This window comes from Hyperolius riggenbachi, chromosome 3, assembly GCF_040937935.1.
Source record: "Hyperolius riggenbachi isolate aHypRig1 chromosome 3, aHypRig1.pri, whole genome shotgun sequence".
Lineage (NCBI taxonomy): Eukaryota > Metazoa > Chordata > Amphibia > Anura > Hyperoliidae > Hyperolius > Hyperolius riggenbachi.
This window is the reverse complement of record NC_090648.1, coordinates 192,682,707-192,703,298: the sequence shown is the minus strand read 5'-3', so window position 1 is coordinate 192,703,298 and position 20,592 is coordinate 192,682,707. Positions and strand designations below refer to the sequence as shown.

The 20,592-nt window shown below is 40.3% G+C and overlaps 1 protein-coding gene across 1 annotated transcript in view; it reads right to left on the bottom strand.

The window, feature by feature from the left end:
- UNC13C (unc-13 homolog C) overlaps positions 1-20,592 on the bottom strand; it is a 784,159-nt gene that overhangs the window by 226,719 nt on the left and 536,848 nt on the right. Inside the window, exon 20 of the mRNA XM_068275480.1 lies at positions 10,568-10,653. Coding sequence (XP_068131581.1) covers positions 10,568-10,653 — 86 coding nt within the window. The remainder of the gene's footprint in view (positions 1-10,567; positions 10,654-20,592) is intronic.

Below are 20,592 nucleotides of genomic sequence, written 5' to 3'. Positions count from 1 at the left end.
TAAATGCATTTTAACAGGATTAATAAGAAAAAAATGGAAAAAATTCATTATTTCTCAGTTTTCGGCCTTTATAGCTTTAAAATAATCCACGCTACCATAATTAAAACCTATGTATTTTATTTGCTCGTATGTCTCGGTTATTATACCATTTAAATTTTGTCCCTATCACAATGTATAGCGACAATATTTTAATTGGAAATAAAGGTGCATGGTTTCCGTTTTGCAATCATCGCTATTTACAAGCTTATAATTTAAAAAATGTTTGTAGTATACCCCCTTCAAATGCATATTTAAAAAGTTCAGACCCTTTGGTAACTATTTATGTCTTTTTTTTTTTATTATTGTAATGTTTTTGTTTTTTTTCCATTAAAATTTTTATTTGGGGAATATTTTGGTGTGGGGCATAAACAGTTAATTTTTAATGTTGTTATCTGTGTAAATTGTGATGTAAAATATGTGTAGCTGTAGTTTTACTATTTGGCCACAAGATGGCCACCTTCATTTTTTTTCCCATCCTTGTACTTCCTGCTAAGCGGAAGTACAAGGGCGATGCGGAACTCTCTCCGGGCAGAAGAACTGAAGCCTCACAGGTGAGCGCTTCGGTTTTTCTGCGGGGGAAAGGGATCGGTGATCGGGAACCATGTTCCCTTTCACTGATCCCAGGGCTACCGGGCGGCACAGCGGGGATGCGGGGGCGCGCCCGCGATCGCGGGCGGGAGCGCGCCCAAGCGCGGGAGCGCTGCAGAGCTGCCGCCCGGACGTGAGCTTCACGTCCGGGCGGCGGAAATGGTTAAAGTGGACCCAAATTAAAAATACAAGATTTCAGAAATAAAATCTATTTTCTAAATTATAATAATAAATAGCAGCCTTTTTTCAGCTGCATAATGACAAATATAAAATATTTTACATTTATTGGAGAAACCCCTCCCTTCCTTTCAAATTGCCGGGACACAATCCGGCAAACTGGTGGAGTAGGCGGTGTCTGGCAAAGGAGGAATTGCTAATGGCTGCCACCTGTATAACCCTAGTTATGCAAAGAGAAGGGTGAAAAGTATGCACTGAAATGCTCATAGGCTTGAAGGAGTGTTTATTTATCTTTGTATGTGTCAGAGTGGTGCAACTAAATATTTTTAATTTAAAAAAATGTTTTGTTTGGGTCCGCTTTAAACATAAATCTGGACTAATATTACCTGGGTATGGGCTAGTCAACTTGTAAAGTAAATTATTTTGTTCATTTCTAACTGTTATTATTTACTTCTGGATATATTCTCTTGTTTAACCATAAAGATTGTATGCGCTGTTACATTTCTTTTCCTCTGAATGGATATTAAGTGCCTCTCATTTCCATTTTCCTCTTTTTGCCCTGTCAGCGCACCACACAATTGATGCTTGGCTTTCTCTTTTTCAACTATAACTAGAGTCTGGTCAGGTCATGGGACTTACAATAACCCCTCTATCACTTTTACCTCTTTGCTTCTGATCTCACTGACTTACTGTCTTGTGCTGTTGGTCTTCTTACTTCTATCACTTATTTCATGTTGTAACACTTCCCCTCGCTAAATATGAATAAAAAGAACGCACTAGTTTCCACTATTGGAATACAGGTACAATTACTAGCGATAGAGCCCCTATGTCTTCTGCAGCTCATTTTCTAGGAGGAATATTGAACACTACATTCTTTTTTTAAACCTCATATTCACTCATTCTTTTCCTTCTAAATAAAATAAAATGAAAATAGAAACCTTCTACATCAGTCCTTTCCTTATGCAACAACATACAATTAAAATGCTGACATTTGCTGTCATCTTATCTAACATCCTCTATGTCCAACCAATCAATCCTGAGCTCTGTTGCTAGTCTCCTCATCTGTTTTCTCACACCTCATTTGTCGGTCCTCTCAGTCAATTTTTCCACAGGTTTGCAGTTACCCAGTAGATACAATTTTAAGTTCTGACTCAGTCAGCTTTCTCTAAATTATCCATTCAATACACGTGTGTACTAATTTCTAGATTTCTCCTCCTAACACAACACTTTAATTCCCTCATCTGCTCTTAAGTCTTGCATTCAGAAAATGTTATGAGTCATACTCCTCCTCCTGAATTCCAATACCATTGAGCAGTTCAGAACTCAACTTCTGAAACTTGAAAACTCAATGCAACCTCATCCTACACTGTAGCATATTGCATTGAACTGCAATACTAGGAATAAGAAAAATGGGCAGTTGAGCTGTTCTGTAGCTGAGAATTGTAGTGATCTACAGTGCTGTGCTCAGGGCTGGGCCGAGGCTGGAGAGGCCCCAGCCTCTGAAGAATGCGCCCTCAAGGCCCTGCGCCCACTCTCCCCGCCGGTGTACCATAATTTCTGCCTGAGTGTCAATTAGCAGGAGCCTACATGCATAAACAGGAGGGTTAGAGCGCTGGCCCGCAATCTGTCTCTACAGTAGTTGCGGTATCGCGCACAGTCATTAGGGAGGGAGAATGGGCGGAGGTAATCAGGTGGCAATTGATTGGCGGTGGGTGGACTCGCTAAGTAGCTGGGTAGTGGGTGCCCTTGAGGGATGGCTTGACATCTGTCTTGCATTGCCTCACAGCTGATTGTCTCGCGGCTCCCACCTCCCCAGCTTCTGGCTCGGTTCCTCTCGCAGATGCGCAGTCTCTGCTAGTGCCCAGCAAATAGAAGGAGAAAGCCGCCGGAGGTAAGGCGTCATGTTCCTCAGTGTTCCGGCACACGAGGGTAGCTGATTTGCACCAGGAGACAATGTAGCAGTTAGAAATGGTCCCGGAGCAGAGAGCCAAAACCCTCCTCCTCCCTAGCCTCCCCGGGAATAGTTGCTGACATCTGAATCTGTTAAGTAAAGTTCTTAGGTTTATTGTACTTGAAAGTGGCAGGTCTGTGTAATGCTAGGGATACACAAAGAGCTTTTTTTCAGATTTACTGTCAGATTGATTATTGTTTTCCATAGATTGATTATTGATTATTTCCTACAGGTCCTATCTGATTTCCAAATGATTTTCTGATCGATTTTCCTTAGAAGTGAATAGAAATCGATCGGAAAATGGATCAAAAATCAGATCGGACCTGTCGGAAATAATCAGTGTGCCAGTAAATCTGACAGAAAATTTCATAGTGTATTCCTAGCATTAGAAATACTGATTGGCTTCCTCGATTTGTTCCCCATGCAAACGCCCCTTTTTCACTATCAGCGTTTAGAAATTCAATTCCAATCGCTAGTGGTTCGCAAGATGGACAGATGGAAACCGTGGCGAACATTTCAATTAATGTGATCTGTTTGCAGCCTTTTTTCTCGAACGCAATCGTCATCCTGCTGCTGAGATTTCGGTGCGATTGAGCTCTTATACTTTGCAATAGGAGCTCAATTGTGGTCATGGATATTAGGAAGAAATGCAATCAAAGCCAGAATGAGATTGCAATCACATTTCTAAGTGGAAAAAAGCCCTAAGGGCTCATTCACACTATGTGCACTGCTGTCAGTAATGACTCAGTGCACTTAGTGTGAAATGCGCATGTTTGGTAAGTTTGGTAAAATGTAAGTCCATAGACTTTCATGTTACCATTCACAGTACAGTGAGCGTTTGCAAGTGTTGCATTGTAACACAGCAGAGAACATCTTAGTGCGTGACACATTCATTTCCAATTGGACGTTATGTTGGAATGCATTCTGTAAGACAGAAACGCATGCATGAAATTGCATTCGTGCATGCATTGAGTCCTTAGGGCCTGTTCACACTCTGCAATTTTATCTGTGTTTTTAAAAAGGCATTACACAAATGCAGGCATTCATATGCATTTTTGCATGTGTTTTTCGATGCATTTTTACCACAATACCTTGCAAACAGATCCTGCATTATAGGAGAGAACAGCATTGTGGGGAAAAACCCAATGCATTGTGTTTTAATGCACTTTTGAAACGTATGTACCCATTGACTTTAATTATGTGCATTTTTTTTAATCTATTCAGTTGATGCGTTCCTTAACCACTTTCTCCTCCTAAGCTACGTCCAGGAGGCCATGTGCGCTCCCGCGGCCGATCGCGCGTGTGCACGCGTGCTCCCGGCCGCGGATCGTTAGCCCAGGAATCAACCGGGACAAATGGGCAAATACAATACGTGGGTTTTAATTATGGAGGCATGTATTATTTTAAAAATATAATGGCCGTAAACTGATAAATAATGATTTTTCTTATTCTTACTGTTAAAATGCATTTAAAGTAAGGTAGCTCTTAGCAAAATGTACCACCCAAAGAAAGCCTAATTGGTGGTGGAAAAAACACGATATGGAACAGTTCATTGTGATAAGTAGTGATAAAGTTATAGTCTAATGAATGGGAGGTGAACATTGCTCGGATGCATAAAGTGAAAACGAGGGCTGAAGTGGTTAAACACATCAAAGCACAACACTTGAGTGTGCACTTTCTGATGTCCTTGCAGATAGCAGCATGCACTGCTAAAATCCGCATTGCATGATTGTGGACAGGCCCTAAAGCCCAGGAATGGGGGGAGAGGCACACTTAAGCTTCTCTGCCTCTTATACTGGAAAATTTTGTCCCGGCGATGGCTGTGCTGGCTGCTGTTCCCTAATTAGCTGGCCTTACTCATATTATGTTGTCAAAGAAATGGCCACTATTGTTGGCTGGGAGTTAACTGATGTCAGCCCTCTGAGTGTAATGGGCATGAATTCACTGGCACTTATAAGTTCCTGGGCATCTCTATGGATCTGAATAGTGTTTGCAATAATATATTTGTTACATTTTAGATCGTAGTGACAAACTGTGTAGAACAAGGATTGTGGCACATTCCATCCTTAATAGCAACACTTGAGTAGATACACAGAACCGGCACTGCAACTGCTAATCAACATGCATAGAGGCTAAAGTAAGTTGCTTCTTAGAGGATTAGTAACGGGACATGCTACAAATTGCGTGCTCAGGCTTGAAAACAGCAGGTCATGATAAGCAGAATGCAAGAGGAAAGTCGGCACATGCAAGCAAGTAGCAGTAAAAAAGCTTTATTCTTGCGGCTTCATGCGGTTAGCATAACAACACAAAATTGCGCATTGCCTCTGAAGACGCTCAAGAGAGCGAAACGGTCGTAAGGCGGCCCCCACTGCTCCCACCTCACCCCACAGCCACTTGGAGTAACGGGTAGGACAAATTTTACCAATTTTGTGTTGTTATGCTAACCGCATGAAGCCGCAAGAATAAAGCTTTTTTACTGCTACTTGCTTGCATGTGCCGACTTTCCTCTTGCATTCTGCTTAACATTCCATCCTTATATGGCAGCATTTTTTAGAATTATAAAATTAAACTAACATATCTAATTAAACCCTTAAACTTCAGTCATCTATCATCTAATATAGAATGTCTTTGCAGTCACTTCTACCTTCAACCACTACAGGACTGCGCATTGTTTTAAAAAGTCCTGTTGGTCCCTGTTAACAGAACCACAGACAATTTGAAACGTCCCCCTTGCCGCCACTACCGTTTGCGATCGCGTCCCCTGCCATGCTTACATCCACGTCCCCTGCCACGGGACTCACAGGGCCATGACTGAGGAAAGGGAAGAGTCCTCCCCTGAACCAATCAGAGTGCCTGACAGTGTGACAGCACTATCCTATTCAGTGCTGAGTGTGAGGACATCTAATGGTAAAAAAAAAATACATACAAAATAAAAATATACACTTCACATTACATTTTATACACATTTTATACTTTATACATTAAATAAATAAATTAATATCTCAATCTCCCTCCCCTGCCCCCCATAGTTACTAAAATAAAACCTTTGCATTATCTTTTTATAGTTATAGAAACAAGGCTTCATTTTGTCTGTTCACTGTTTTGTTTTAGTATTACTGTGTTTATGTGTCTATTAAACTATATGTATTCAATACTGGATATACTGTATGTTATGCATTTGTTTTAATTGCATTGATCTGCACAACAAGGGGTTTGATTCACTAACCGGCGCCGGAGTGTTAGCGCCGGAGTGAAAAACCACTTAGTGCCCCTTATGTAGCTTTGTGCACACTAACAGATGCACAAAGCTACATCGTGCACGGCACCGCGCATAGCGCGTGCAGCGTAGTGCGCCGATAACGTCGCACCCGCTATGCTGTATATGATACGACATTAACGGCGCATTGGGTGCCCCTGTAACGGCGCACTGATGTGCCGTATCAGAGGCACCCAATGCGCCGTTATTGTCGCATCTTATACAGCATAGCGCGTGCGACGTTATCGTCGCACCGCGCGCTATTATCGGTGCACTACGCTGTGCATGCTATGCGCGGTACAGTGCACGATGTGTGGGCACAAAGTAGCTAGTGCCCTACTTTGTGCCTATAAAGTCATAAGGCTCACTAACCGGCTTAGCGCCGGTTAGTTAATCAAGCCTAAAGCGTACAGTGCCAGAGAATAGCCTGTTACTCATTGATTAATAATAACAGCTCCTTACAGTTTATGAGCTTGACTTTCTATTTTAGTAGATAGTTGAATGAAAGATGCAAAATGTGCTTCACTGATGTTTTCCAAGAGCATTTATGAGCCATATAAAAATGAAAGCTCCTTACTGTTTAACAGGCATTCTGCAGTGCAGCTCAGTACCTGTCATTGATGGATCTGTATTAAGGTGCACATCCCCTATGCAATATTCCCCTGTAGATTTGATCAGCGTAATCAAATCTGCTGAGGTTTGATGCCCCAACATGCCCCCCAATCAAAAAGTCAATTGCATTGTGGCAAAAAACTGAATGACATTACAGATCAGAAGGAAGAGGAGAGTTTGTGGCGGTCAAAAGGTGGCAGGTGGAGGAGAGGCAGGGGCATGGCGGGGGTGCAGCGGTGTTTATGCGGGTGAAGTAGAGCTGGGGTTAGGCCCCCCAGGATTCCCCACCGCTAATACTGTTCTCCCAAGTGCACCTGTAGCATTATACCCACATATCCAGTGCACTCCCTCCTGTGTGCTTCCACCATCTCCATGCATCAGCACATACTTGTCGCCAAGTCATGGTATATAGGCACCGGAAGATCATGAAAGCAAGCAGGAAGGGATGCGCCGGCCAGCTGCACTAATACCCTGCTGGTGCACTGGGGAGAGAAGTATTAGCAGGGGGACAACTGGGGAAAGTGTGGTACTATTGATTTATACCAGATTTCATGCTGAAATCTATTAAAAAATGGTGTACATTGTGGGGCAACAATAGATCCCTCTCAGATCAGATGTCACTTAAAGAGGGATCTATCTTTTGGGCACATCGGAATAAAGTCTGTCAGTATATGACAGGCTAGTACAAGGGACCAGGTGTGGGCTGTAACTAGGGTTAAAGAGAAACCGTAACCAAGAAATGAACTTCATCCCAATCAGTAGCTGATACCCCCTTTCCCATGAGAAATCTATTCCTTTTCTCAAACAGATCATCAGGGGGCTCTGTATGGCTGATATTGTGGTGAAACCCCTCCCACAGTGTGATGACCATGGTTCTGACATCACACTGTGGGAGCCTTGATGCATTATGGAAAATAACAGCTGTTTACAGCTATTTCCAATTGACAACTTCTCCTTCCACTGACATCACCTTCCAGCAGTACAAATGTCACCATGTGATAAATGTCAGAATGTAAATCAGGGAGAGGAAAGATTTTACAACAGGCTAACACTGACTAAATCATTTATACATATTTTTTTTTAAATGAAGCACTTTTTATTACATCATTTTACTGGAGTTCCTCTTTAAAAAGGCACTATGGCGAAAAATAGTAAAATTTAAAATATGTGCAAACCTAGACAAATAAGATGTATGTTTTTTCCAGAGTAAAATGAGCCATAAACTACTTTTCTCCTATGTGCTGTCACTTATAGTAGATAGTAGAAATCTGACAGAAGTGACAGGTTTTGGACTAGCCCATCTCTTCATAGGGGATTATCAGCAAGGCTTGTATTCTTTATAAAGATATTTCCTAAAAAGGATTTAAACAATAATGCTGGCCAGCTTCCCTGCTCGCTACACAGTTTGTTGGCAGTTGGACAGAGCAACTGCCATTCGCTAAGTGCTTTTGAAAATAAATAAATCCCTGAGAATCCCCCCATGAAGAGATGAACTAGTCCAAAACCTGTTGCTTTTGTCCGATTTCTATTACCTACTGTAAGTGACAGCAACATAGGAAAAAAGTAATTTATGGCTCATTTTGGTATGGAAAAACATACTTCTTATTTGTTTATGTTTGCACATATTTTACAATTAAAATTTTTGCCATAGTGCCCCTTTAAGCCTGATAAGCCAGCACATAAGATATTTAAATTGTAAACATTTTCTTCTGTTTTCTCTTATATAGTCTATTCAGGGAAAACAAATAAGGGTAGTTAACAAATAAATAATTATTGATTTCTTTTTCTTTGATTCCTGGAAGATTTAATCAAATCTGCCAGAAATCTATGTCACAACATGTCCTGCGTTCCTACTGAAATCTATAGTAAATCTATGTGCTTTGTGAGGTAGGAATCAATCCCTCTCTGATCAGATTTCAATCAGATTGCCATGAAATGTGGCAAAGTGATTGATCACTTTCTATCAGTGTGTGGCTAATTTAAGAAACACTACAATTATGCTAGGCACATATATAAATCTCCAGGTCCAGCATGATGATATAGGAACTGAAGCAGATTATCAGTGTCTTTAGATGCTGGTAATGCATGTGGCACAGTTAAATGGGATTATCCTCTAGGCACAATTTGGGTTCAGTACTAGATTTATATCTGCTGGGTAGCGAGATTATTTCTTGACCAAGGGTGAATAATTGGCTGATCAAATCATTTCCATTACAACAAAGACCTAAACAGTGCCATCCCCTGTCTCCCTTGATGTTCTCTTTAGCTACTAAGCCATTAGCGATCTAAATTAGAAGGGATATATATATATATATATATATTGGTATTAATAAAAAAAAAGGAAGAATGAAAAGGTGAAACTAGTGAAAAAAATCAACTTATACTTTACCAATATTTTATTCTTGCTTTCCTATCCTAAGTGTTTTGCTGTACAGAGCACTAAACTTAATCTATGAATTTGACCATTTCAGACTGCCTATTCATCACTAACTGCTTTAAATCCTCCTGTATTCTTCTCATTGATATTTTATGTGGACTCATAAGCCCCTCAAGGTTCTGATTAGTTACTAGGATTGTAGATTAGCTCACTGCAAGGTATATGATCCCTCTAAACAGGGCCAGATTTGTACACTTTACTGCCCAAGGCCACACCTCAGCCAACCACCTATTTTATATTAGCAGCTTTTAGGCTGGTTTCACAGTGGGACGTTACAGGCGCACGTTAGAGCAGCCTGTAACGCAGCCCACCGCACAGTAATGAAAAATCAATGGGGCTGTTCACAGTGCGGACGTTGCGTTACATTGTAACGCTGCGTCACAAGACAACGTACTGCATGCAGTACTTTAGACGCGGCTGAGCCGCGTTAGACTGCTTGCACATGCTCAGTAATGTTGGGGAGGAGCGGAGAGCGGCCAGGCACATGGCTAATTAATATGCACTGCACGTTATGACGTGCAGTGTTTACTTCCTGGAGCAGCCGCTCTGTGCGGCGATTGGCCGGCGGGACCACGTGATGCCGCATGCGCACAAGAGTGCACATCACGGCATCACTGACGCCAGAGTGAGCTGCACAACGCGGCTCACTCTGACGTCCAGATCCAGCACCACCAGGCGTTGAGTTAGGGGGACGTTATGCGACCTTAACGCCCCCTCTAACGCAACGTCCTGGTGTGAAATTAGCCTTAAGCTGCTAGGAATGCGTTTTCTACTGTGCTTTGTTCATTGGCAATTGCGCTACTCTAGGTATACGTTTTAAAGTGTATATGCCTATACTTGATGTCTATATTATGTTTTTGTGAGTGGTCATGTCTGATTGGTGGACTTTTCTGTATGAATTGGCTAACGACCGAAAGGATTGAGGGGGTGGCCTTTTTGGCAGTTTGTTGTAAGTTCCCCATCAGGTCCACTCGCTTACATGCTGCATTTTGATTGGTAGATAGAGACCCCTGTTATACTAGATGATGCATTTGTGTTGCATTATACTCTGTGCCGTGTGGCGTGAACAAGGGCTGATATAGCTTGAAATGGCTGGCTGTTGCCACGTATACAGCATTTTTAATGTAACCTTATTTTTATATGTGTGATACAATAAAGAGGATTTTGTAAAAAAGCTGTGCTGAGCTGGAATGAAGCTGATTGTATTATCTACAGCTTTATCACTGACTATAAGATACAGCTAGCTGTCCCAACGTTTCAATATAAGAGAGTAGTTGCTAAGGGAAAAAAATAAAGAAATAGTCAGGAGTTGTTACTGTCAAGGGTCAGTTAACACAGTAATAATCTTTACTAAATACTGCACATAATCATCTTTAGACAGTGCAATAAATTATTAATATCAGGACGGAAATAGTTGAAACAATATAGTCAGTGTATGTTCCTGTACTAAATAAATATCTGTTCATCATTAATTAATCACGTATGATGTGTGAAGTGCAATGTTTACCTTCCAATGCCTCCTTTATATCCTGGGCAAACAGGGACCACATCACCTCTGCACAGAGTTTTCCCATATTCAACTCCTGGGGGAACCTGGAAGAGAGCAGATCTGATTAGTCTTTTCAGCTGAGAATCTATCGTTACATGGTGCTAAAGGAGCCAAAAATTATAATGTTGTCAATGTCTTTTACCTGTTTTTTACACTGCAACATTTAAGCAAATTTCTAATGGATCATTTCATTTTGTAAAACAGACATTTGCAAAACCTTTATAATATGGAGGTAAATTACAATGAAGAAGTGGTCATAGTACTTCAATTTCCATATTCTGGTAAAACAAACTCATTTTTGAAGTTTGTTAAGAGCCCATTTCCACTATCGCGAATTCGCATGCGTTTTTTTACGCATGCAAATTCGCATAGCAATACAAGTGAATGGGACTGTTTCCACTTGTCAGGATTCCTTTGCGTTTTTCTGTGCAGAAAAATTCGCATGGCAAAGCCATCAGAATTCGCATACCGCATACCGCTATGCGAATCGCATACAATGTATGAGGGCTCGTTTCCACTATTGCGGTGCAGAATCGCCTGGATTCCACCGCTGTTGAAATTCCATGAATTAGCATGCGGATGCGAATTTTTGCGCGTTTTTTGCCGCGAATTCGCATGCGAATTCGCATAGGTGAGGGTATATGCGAAATTAACCATGTCACTGCCTGTTTGAATTACATTGGTACCTATGCGAATTCGCATGAAAATTCGCATACCATAGCCGCATGCGAATTTCCTATTAAATACATTAGCGGCGATTCGCATGCATTCCACTCGCAGGCGAATTCGTTGGCTCTTTTGTGCGTTTTTTTACCGCTGAAAAAAACGCACCTCAACAACGCTACAGTGGAAACAGGCCCATCCACTTGCATTACATGTGCGAATCTGCATGCGTTGGACGCATGCAGATTCGCGATAGTGGAAACGAGCCCTGAATAGGAAATTCGCATGCGGTTTGTGTATGCGAATTTTCATGCGAATTCGCATAAAAACAATGGAAAAGCACACCAGCACTGCCATGGTTAAATTCCCATACATCGTCATCCATGAAAATTTGCATGAAAATGCGCATGGAGTCGCATGCGAAATTCGCATCCGCATGCGAATTTTTACCGCGGCGATTCGCACCGCACAAGTGGAAATGCAGCTTAAGTGTAGCTACTGGTAGTGTTAAGCAAAACTGTACTAACAACAAGTAAAAATCTTCACTGGCTTAGGGAGGGAATTACATTTTGACTGTAATTGCTCTTTAATTAACTAGCTGGCAGCTAACTGATTAGTAGCTGCCTGGTTGATTAGCTTAAAGGACATCCGAAATGAAAATAAACGTATGAGATAAACAATTGTACCTAATCTCATTCTCCTAAAAATTACTTTTGTAAGGCACGTACACACGCCATACTGTAGCGAACGACGGGTCCGTCAGACTCTCCCGCTGGGCGGACGTTCTGCCGACAGTAGCACATGTGTATGCGCTGCGGATCTGTCAGAAACAGTCTTATCAATCTGCCAACAGCGCGTACAAATGTGCTACTGTCGGCAGAACATCCGCCCAGTGGGAGGGTCTGACGGACCCGTCGTTCGCTACAGTATGGCGTGTGTACGCGCCTTTAGATATCACATAGTTTTATCATTTGAATCTAGTTTTTACATTTTTACTGTTTTACTGTCTCTGCTCAATGACACCTTCATTGAAGTATGCCAGACCTCAAATCTATGAATTATTGACCCTCTGTATCTCTTTCCTGCTATCAGACGCTATTTACTGACATAAAAGTGTTTTATAGCCGTAATTACTTATCAGTGAGGCTTGTGCTATAGTCTGATCCAGTCCAACCCTGTCCCGACACTGGCAGAAACTGTCACTTGAATACCTGTTATTTAACTCTTTCAGGCAGAGAAAGAAAAAAAGCAACACAGTCTAGTTATTTGTGTGCTAGGCACTGTACATACACATTTCTATCTCACCATGTCACATGTCACCAGATGCATGTCGTCATGTCGCCAGATGCAGAGTAAAATAGAAAAAAAAGAGATACTTACCTAAGAAGACAGAAACCTCCAGATCCTCCTCCAGTCCGCTGCTGCCCGGGACCCTCTGGAAGTTTGCGTCTGTGCCCCTCTTTTTGCACAAATGCAGCCAGGCTGCACCCACGCGGGTACGGCTGCATCTGTGCAGTAAAATGGAGGTTCTCGTGGCCATATTCGTGCAGTACAGCCATGCTTGTGCCTGAAGAATATATTGCCATATACGTTCTGAAGGTCCGCGTCTGGCAAATGTGGGGGCCAGGAGGGTATGGGAATCCTCTGCAGGTTGCAGTGGCATCCCTCTTTTTAGGTATGTATTTTAATTCTTTTTTTTTTTATTCCACCTCAGGTACACATTAAGTTTTTTTCCCTTCCTGGGTCAATGGAAATCGAATGTTAAAATATTTTTTCCCTTATTAGTAGATACTAGTTGGATCAAGCAGATCTATTGTTCACCACACCATAAACACTGCTTTTACACCAAACTTCACCACACCATCATTTCACTTCAATGACCATGTGCAAAAAAGTTAGTTTTAAAAAATTAAATCTCTCCCCAAAAGGGCAGAGAATCAACTGGTATAAAAACAGGGGTTTAATACTTTCTATTGTGTGGTCAAGCCTTGTCCAGTACAAAAATGCTTTTTTATTTAAACAAAAAAGTAGAGATCCTAAGGAAGATTATTACTACTATGTCTACCTACCCATTTTACAGTTTTATATGATTGACAAAACTACAGGTGGATTTCACAACCAATCTCCTTGTAATACAGATAATACTGACCTTCTGTAGCTATATGACTATTAACCTGACCATCACTTTATCTTTGTGTGAGCTGTGCACACAATTTAGAGTCTTTAGTGGGAGTAAAGGGTACTTGAGACATTTTATGATGTGCCATGCATAGGTATGTTTTCAAAGCTAAATGTAATTGTGCCTTCTTAAAACAGAAGGTATTTGCAATAATTCAGCTGTAAGTGAGCAACTGCGGTTTCCCATGATTCATCACTCCTAAATATGCAGACCATCTTTATATGCTCCTGAAAGAAAGGCTGCACATCCAGAGCCATTTTTGTACAGTGAGTCTGTAGCTAATACATTTTACAGAGCCACACCAATTGCACATACATATAGTTCAGACTTATTGGTCCTAATCAGTGCATGGTGCAATAGGTATGGCTCTATGGGATAGGGCTTAGGCAAGTATTAATGGTGGCCACTAATCACCCAAATCTTTTTCATCCAATCTTACTATTTCTATCTAATATAAGGGCCTGTCTAAATTAATCATTCAATATATTCACTCAATGTACACTTATACTACATAGCTTTGGTAACATTGGATGAAAAAGATTGGATCATTAGTGGTTCCCTTCAGGAATACCCAGAAAGCTCATTGTGATCCAGAACCACCTGGAAGGTATAAAGGGCGTACACAGACCAAGAAGCCATGTTTTCAAAGTGATCCATATAGTGTAACTGTAATAGTGGAATAAAAAAAGTCAGATTGAGATGCATATCGCAATAACTATTAACTTTTATTTATATCAGGAGGGACAACAGCACGAAAGCTCCCACAACCTAGTATATAAAATGTAATGCATTATCTTAAATAACCTCACCATGCACATGTACAAGTAAAGATAAATGCCTGCTTCCTCAGGCTTTGTGGTTACTATCATTGCAAATTGCATCACATATGCCTCACTGAAACAAAGTGTGTGTGCTTAAAGAGACTCTGTAACAAAATGTTGAGCCTTATTTCTTCAGTCCTATAAGTTCCTATTACTGTTCTAATGTGGTCTGTCTTACTGCAGCCTTTCCTACTTGCACTGTCTCTGTAATAAATCTTATCTCCTTTCCTCTGTCGTGTCTGTCGGGCTGAGGCTGGAATGTGTGGAATGTGCAGCACTGCTTGTCATTGGCAGAAGCTTTACACACCCCCTCCAAGCTCTGCATAAGTCACACAGGAAGCTGTTCTCAGCGTATCATACTCTGGTTAGAAGCCATGTCATTTGTTTGTAAACACTGCCTAAAACTGTTACTTACAAACCAGGATTGCTGCAGGGAGTGGCAGAAACAGCACAGAGGGGCCCAGGAGAACATAAGGAAGAGAATGGTATGCTTTTTATTGTAAGAATTTTAGAGTACAGATTCTCTTTAAGCCAACTGGTTAGTCATTTGTTAGCACTGCATTAAAAAGCAATTTCTCAGTGTGAGTTTAAATCTGCGGCATTGAAGTTCCATCAGTTCATACTAAACGTGTTCCTTAATTACAATTGCTTTAAGTTCAAGGACTACTGTAATTGTCAGATTTATGGCAATTCCACAGGGATGGTACATGCCAAGGGCCTATTACTTGAATGATGGATGGGACAGAAGGAATATGGGCACACCAAATGTGGAGCACATTCAATTTAATGGATAAAATAAATGCTAGATGATGTGCTGGGGTGAAAATCAAAATCTGTGCAGAAAGTTGGTCACCTATAATACAGCAAGGGCAAAATTCATTTCTGTACGTGTGGATATAAAAAGAACTGAGGAAATAAGTACTTCTACATTCCACTACCCCACTGTGGGAAACCCTCCTCCATTACATCAGCTATGATCCAGAGAGTTTACTGTGGGTATTCCCTTATTTGTAACCAAAGTACACACTGTCAATCCCTGATGCCCAGTTGGGATTGGGGCTCAATCTTTCGGCTGACAGTTCATGGCCAAATTTTTTTACAGATGCATTGCTAGCCTATGGCTAGTGATGCCTCTGCCGCTATGGAGGAAGGCAGAGGAATGACGAATAGCTTCCAGCCAGTGAAGTGGGTGGGGAGAACAATGTACTCAGTGATCCCGGACACTCAGGCTACCTCTAAGACTCCAGCAAGCCGTATTTTAAAGAGACACTGAAGTGAAAAAAATTATGATATAATGATTTGTATGTGTAGTACAGCTAAGAAATAAAACATTAGGAGCAGAAACATAAGTCTAATATTGTTTCCAGTACAGGAAGAGTTAAAGAACTCCAGTTGCTATCTATGCAAAAGAGCCATTGAGCTCCATGACTTTCAAAGTCGCAGAGAGTTCTGTCTTCTGAAGCTTATTATCTCAAGTGTTAGTCACTGTATCGTTTTTGTTCTTGCAGAGAGAGGACAGGTCAAAAATTCACCAGCCTGCTCTGTAAAATCATTTAGAATGCCGAGTAGTGTGTAAACTGCAAATATTAGAGAATGATGCAATGTTATAGAATATATATATATATATATATATATATATATATATATATATATATATATATATATATATATATATATATATATATATATATATATGTATATGTATGCATATATATATATATATATATATATATATATATATATGTATGTATATATATATATATATATATATATATATATATATATATATATATATATATATATATATGTATGCATATATATATGTATGCATATATATATATATATATACAAGACTGAAAATAAAATATGAGAATATTTTCTGTGCTACTAATGTTCTAGCAATTATCTATACTAAACAACCAATTCATTATATCATAATTTTTTTTTCTCCCAGTGTCTCTTTGGAGTGATGTTGAGAGGCTGGTGTTCACACACTAGATGCACGCACTATTCTCACCCAAAGCAGTCTTTATTGGCTACATCAGCTGAGTTTAATCTAAAGTGTATACATAGCTGAAGCCTTAAAAACCTCAGCAAACATGAAGGGCCATCACCAATTTCAATGACATAAGGTGAAAACTAAAGAATTAGCTTGTTTGTACTAAGGTGGCTAAGAAGAGAATGACATAAATGAAACAAAAACATAAGCCAAATATTATAAAAAATAAATCAATGATGGAAATATGGTATTTATCTAGTTAATTAAAGTTTTTAGTATTCCCAGGCTTATTTATTTATTTATTTAGGCTTAGAAGACTTACTCTGCTGGAAATGTTTATCATCAAAACAAAATTCTTTTCTCAGCATGGGCAAAAAAAAAAACAAAAAAAAGGTTTCTAAAAAAGTAATAAATAAGTGTTGGCTTTCATCTTACCACAGTTAGATTAAAAGATAACTGCACGGCAGGCATCGTAGGTCAATAACTACTTTCTCATAAAAATCAACAGGTTAATTTCAGGATTTGTTTGCTGCATAGATCTTCAATACTCCATAAATCAAAAATAATTCCATCTAATTCACAATGTGAGAAAAGCATCTTCTGTTTAAGAGTCAGAAGAAAATTAGAAAGTCTTATGTGTTCCCAGCAAGGCTCTTCAATCAGACATTAAAGTGGCATGATATAGAAAAATATATTTGCACTAAAACGTTAAATACAGCAAAAAAAAAGTGGAAAAGAAACGTTGTAAACATGACTTTCAGTCCCTTAAAATCAGTAATTTCCTCTTACTAAAGCTAAGTGATAACCTTGCTGGTTTGCAGGACAAATTATGAGATCATCTTGTAATTGAGTAATTGCTGTGCAAACAAAGTAGAGCAAGTTGTAATTGAGTAATTGCTGTGCAAACAAAGTAGAACAAGTTCCCTCCTTGATACAACAGAAGATTTTCTGCATTGTTTATACAACTTATGGTGGCCATACATCTGGTTGCATTGTTGATCGGGCTTGCTCTTGGATATAATATCACATTTAGTGCTTTGTGAAACTGTTTGAAATTAAATGGATGAATGAATGGTTAATAAGGTAATAGATACATATGGACAGGAACCAGTTTTAAGGCTACATTCACAGTGGGACGTTGCAGAGCTGCGTTATAAAGTCTTATAACACAGCTTACCACACTGCGATGATAATCCTATGGGACGTTCATAAAGCGACATTAGTGAGGCATTGTAACGTTTAGCATTATGGTAACGCATTGCTGTAGTATGTTACCTCTAAACGCACACGTTACCAGGTACAGTAAAGCATACTCTTTATTGCCTGTATGCTTTACTGTACCTACTGTATGCAACGGTAACTCAGTGTTAATGTGTGTTACCACCTTTTTTGCGTCGCATTGTAATGCTGCGTTGTGACTTTCACGTCACATTACAACGCAATGTCCCACTGTGAATAAACCCACAAAGGTTTGTTCTGTTTTGTTTAATTAATTTTGATCTAATTGAAGAAATAAACAATGGGGCATGTACTAAAATGTGAAGTGAGGTGAACTAAGGTGAAGTTTATTGTAAATAACATACAAAAAGAACTCCTAGCATTCTGATTTATGAGAAGATACATTACTATTTTATTTAAATGTGTAATTTTTCCCGTTCCATTACATATGATCAAATACCTGCCTAAAAATTAATAAAATTATCAATAATATTTAAAGAGCTGAATATTGTTAAATCTCATTTTGCATTCCTTAAGGAGATCCATATTTAAGAAAATCATCCCATAAAATTCACTAAACTTTACTCTACCTGAACATTCTCCACTAGGACATATTTAAAAATCCCAGAAGATCCCAGCGAGAATACTATGGCTTTACTTAATTAAAGAAAATCTGTAACAAAAAAAACTCCCCTAGGGGGTACTCACCTCGAGTGGGGGAAGCCTCCGGATCCCATTGAGGCTTCCCCCCTACTCCTCGGCCCCACGGTGGCAGCGACAATCCTCCCAGAGCAGCGGCGATGTAAATATTTACCTTTTGGCTCCAGCGCAGGCGCAGTATCTGCTCCTTCCCATGGAGATAGGTGGAAATAGCCGATCTCCATCGGGCCGCTCTACTGCGCAGGCACAAGTCTCCTGCACCTGCGCAGTAGAGCAGACCCAACAGAGATCAGCTATTTCTGCCTATCTCCGTCAGAAGAGCCGCAACAGCGCCCCCGCTGGAGCCTGGAAAGGTAAATATTGAACAGGCTGTCGGGTCTGTCGTGCCGCTGTTCTGAGGGCTGCAGCGAGACCCCCGTGGGACAGAGGAGGATGGGGGAAGCCTCATTAGGATCCGGAGGCTTCCCCCTCCCGAGGTGAGTACCCCCCAGAGGAACTTTTTCTTCTTACAGTGTCTCTTTGACCTTTTCTCACAAGTTTTCTCCTAGGAAATCATTTTTCATCTCATTTAAAAAATAACTTTTCAGCCATTAGCAAATGAAAAAGTATTAAAAAGTAGGTAAAAAAGTAATATCAAACTAAGGTGGGAACTTTAAAATTCTATCACTGGTAAGGTTTGAGAATATCCACTTGGAGAAAACTCAGGAGAAAAGTGAATATGATCTGGGCCTATGGCGCTGAACTGCTTCCAGACCGCATTGGTTGAAACCTACTTCCTGTTTATGGCTGTTCACTTCTGACAGGAAGTAGATTTCAACTTTCCTGCTGCATGCTCCCGCCGCTACCACGGATAGCAGCGCTCTCTTGCCGCTGCTGCTCACTCGCTCTACAGTATAATGGCAGAGCCCTGTGACCCAGTCAAGAGCCAATTTCATTGGCTCCTGACCCATTCATCACCGTGAGCCGATCTCATTGGCTCACATAGATCACAGGGTCAGGAGCCAATGAAATCGGCTCCTGACCTGTTTACATAGTTCTGCTGCCATAGAGACGGCAGAGAGGGTGGGCTCAGGTGACGGGTGTTCGGCATAAATGGGGATTCCGTGCGGTGTTACATCAGCGAGCCACAGTATTTTTATTTTCTACTAGGAGATAATTTTTAATCTTCTCTTTAAAATAACTTTTCTTGGGGGCATAAGGAGGCCTACTTACAGTGCCCGAGTTGAGATGCAAACGCATTGCATGCGCTAACTCCTGCAGGGAAGCAGTAAAGTTAGTTTAGACCTAGCATATTCTGGCGAGCAGATGCAATTTGCACAAGTGCCTTTTAATTTGTCAATAGCCATTACAGCAGCCATTATAGGTCAGCTTCTGCCTGGTACAGAGACAGACCTCTTTTCTCTTGTGCAAAAGTCATATGGGATATTTTTAAGGTTGGATAAAGGGGTGAACAGACACAGAGGTGGATCAGGATTTCGAGACAGATCACCGACAGAAAAGCAGGGGGAGGAGAGAAAGACACCAAGGGGGTTTAAATGTGGCCAGTTTCTGCTTGAAAATGGCAGAAAAGAGAAAGAGTGATTTACAAATAGCAGGATCTTATGAGGGAAGAAACATGGGAAAGATATCAAGAAATGTGCAACAGAAATGCATTTATCAACAATTGTAAATTATAGCATGCTACAGATAACAGAGAAAAAATAAATGAGTAGATTTTTTTGTCAGCTTGAATCTGTCTGGCCATTCTTATCTAACCGCTCTTACAAAAGGCATTTCGCTCACAAAACTACAGCTTAGTGGATTTTCAGCTACAGAAATACAACCCACCCATTTGACACAAACAATCATGTTGTGATTAAAACACGTTTTCCCATTATGGCGTTTGAAGCTTCTGACCTGTATCTGCATTATTTTATGGATCGCACTGCTGCTACATGGTTAGCTAATTAGATAATTGCATAAATGTGCAGAAATAGAAAAAGGTGGTATTTTCCAAAGTAAGACTGTATTGGTAAGTTAACATCTAACAGTTGTTAGAGAGATGAGGGAAAATGCGTACAACAATCAAATTTAAATAATTTATAATGAAAATGCAAGTGCAAAAATATATGAATTAACTTTTTTTTAAATACATATTTTTAATAATAATATTTTTAATAATAGTTAAGTCCAATAGTAGAAGACCCCTACACCTAACTACACTGTACATGGCTACCTATACTGAAGGCCCCTACACTTAACTACACTATACCTGGCTAACTATACAGAAGGTCTCTATACCTAGCTATCTATACTGAAGGCAACTACACCTAACTATACTATACCAGGCTACCTATACTGAAGGCCCTTACACCTAGCTATCTATATTGAAGACACCTAATTCTAAAGTAGCTCGCAAGCCGAAAAAGTGTGGGCAAAGTGTACCCAACTGGAGGTTTCCATA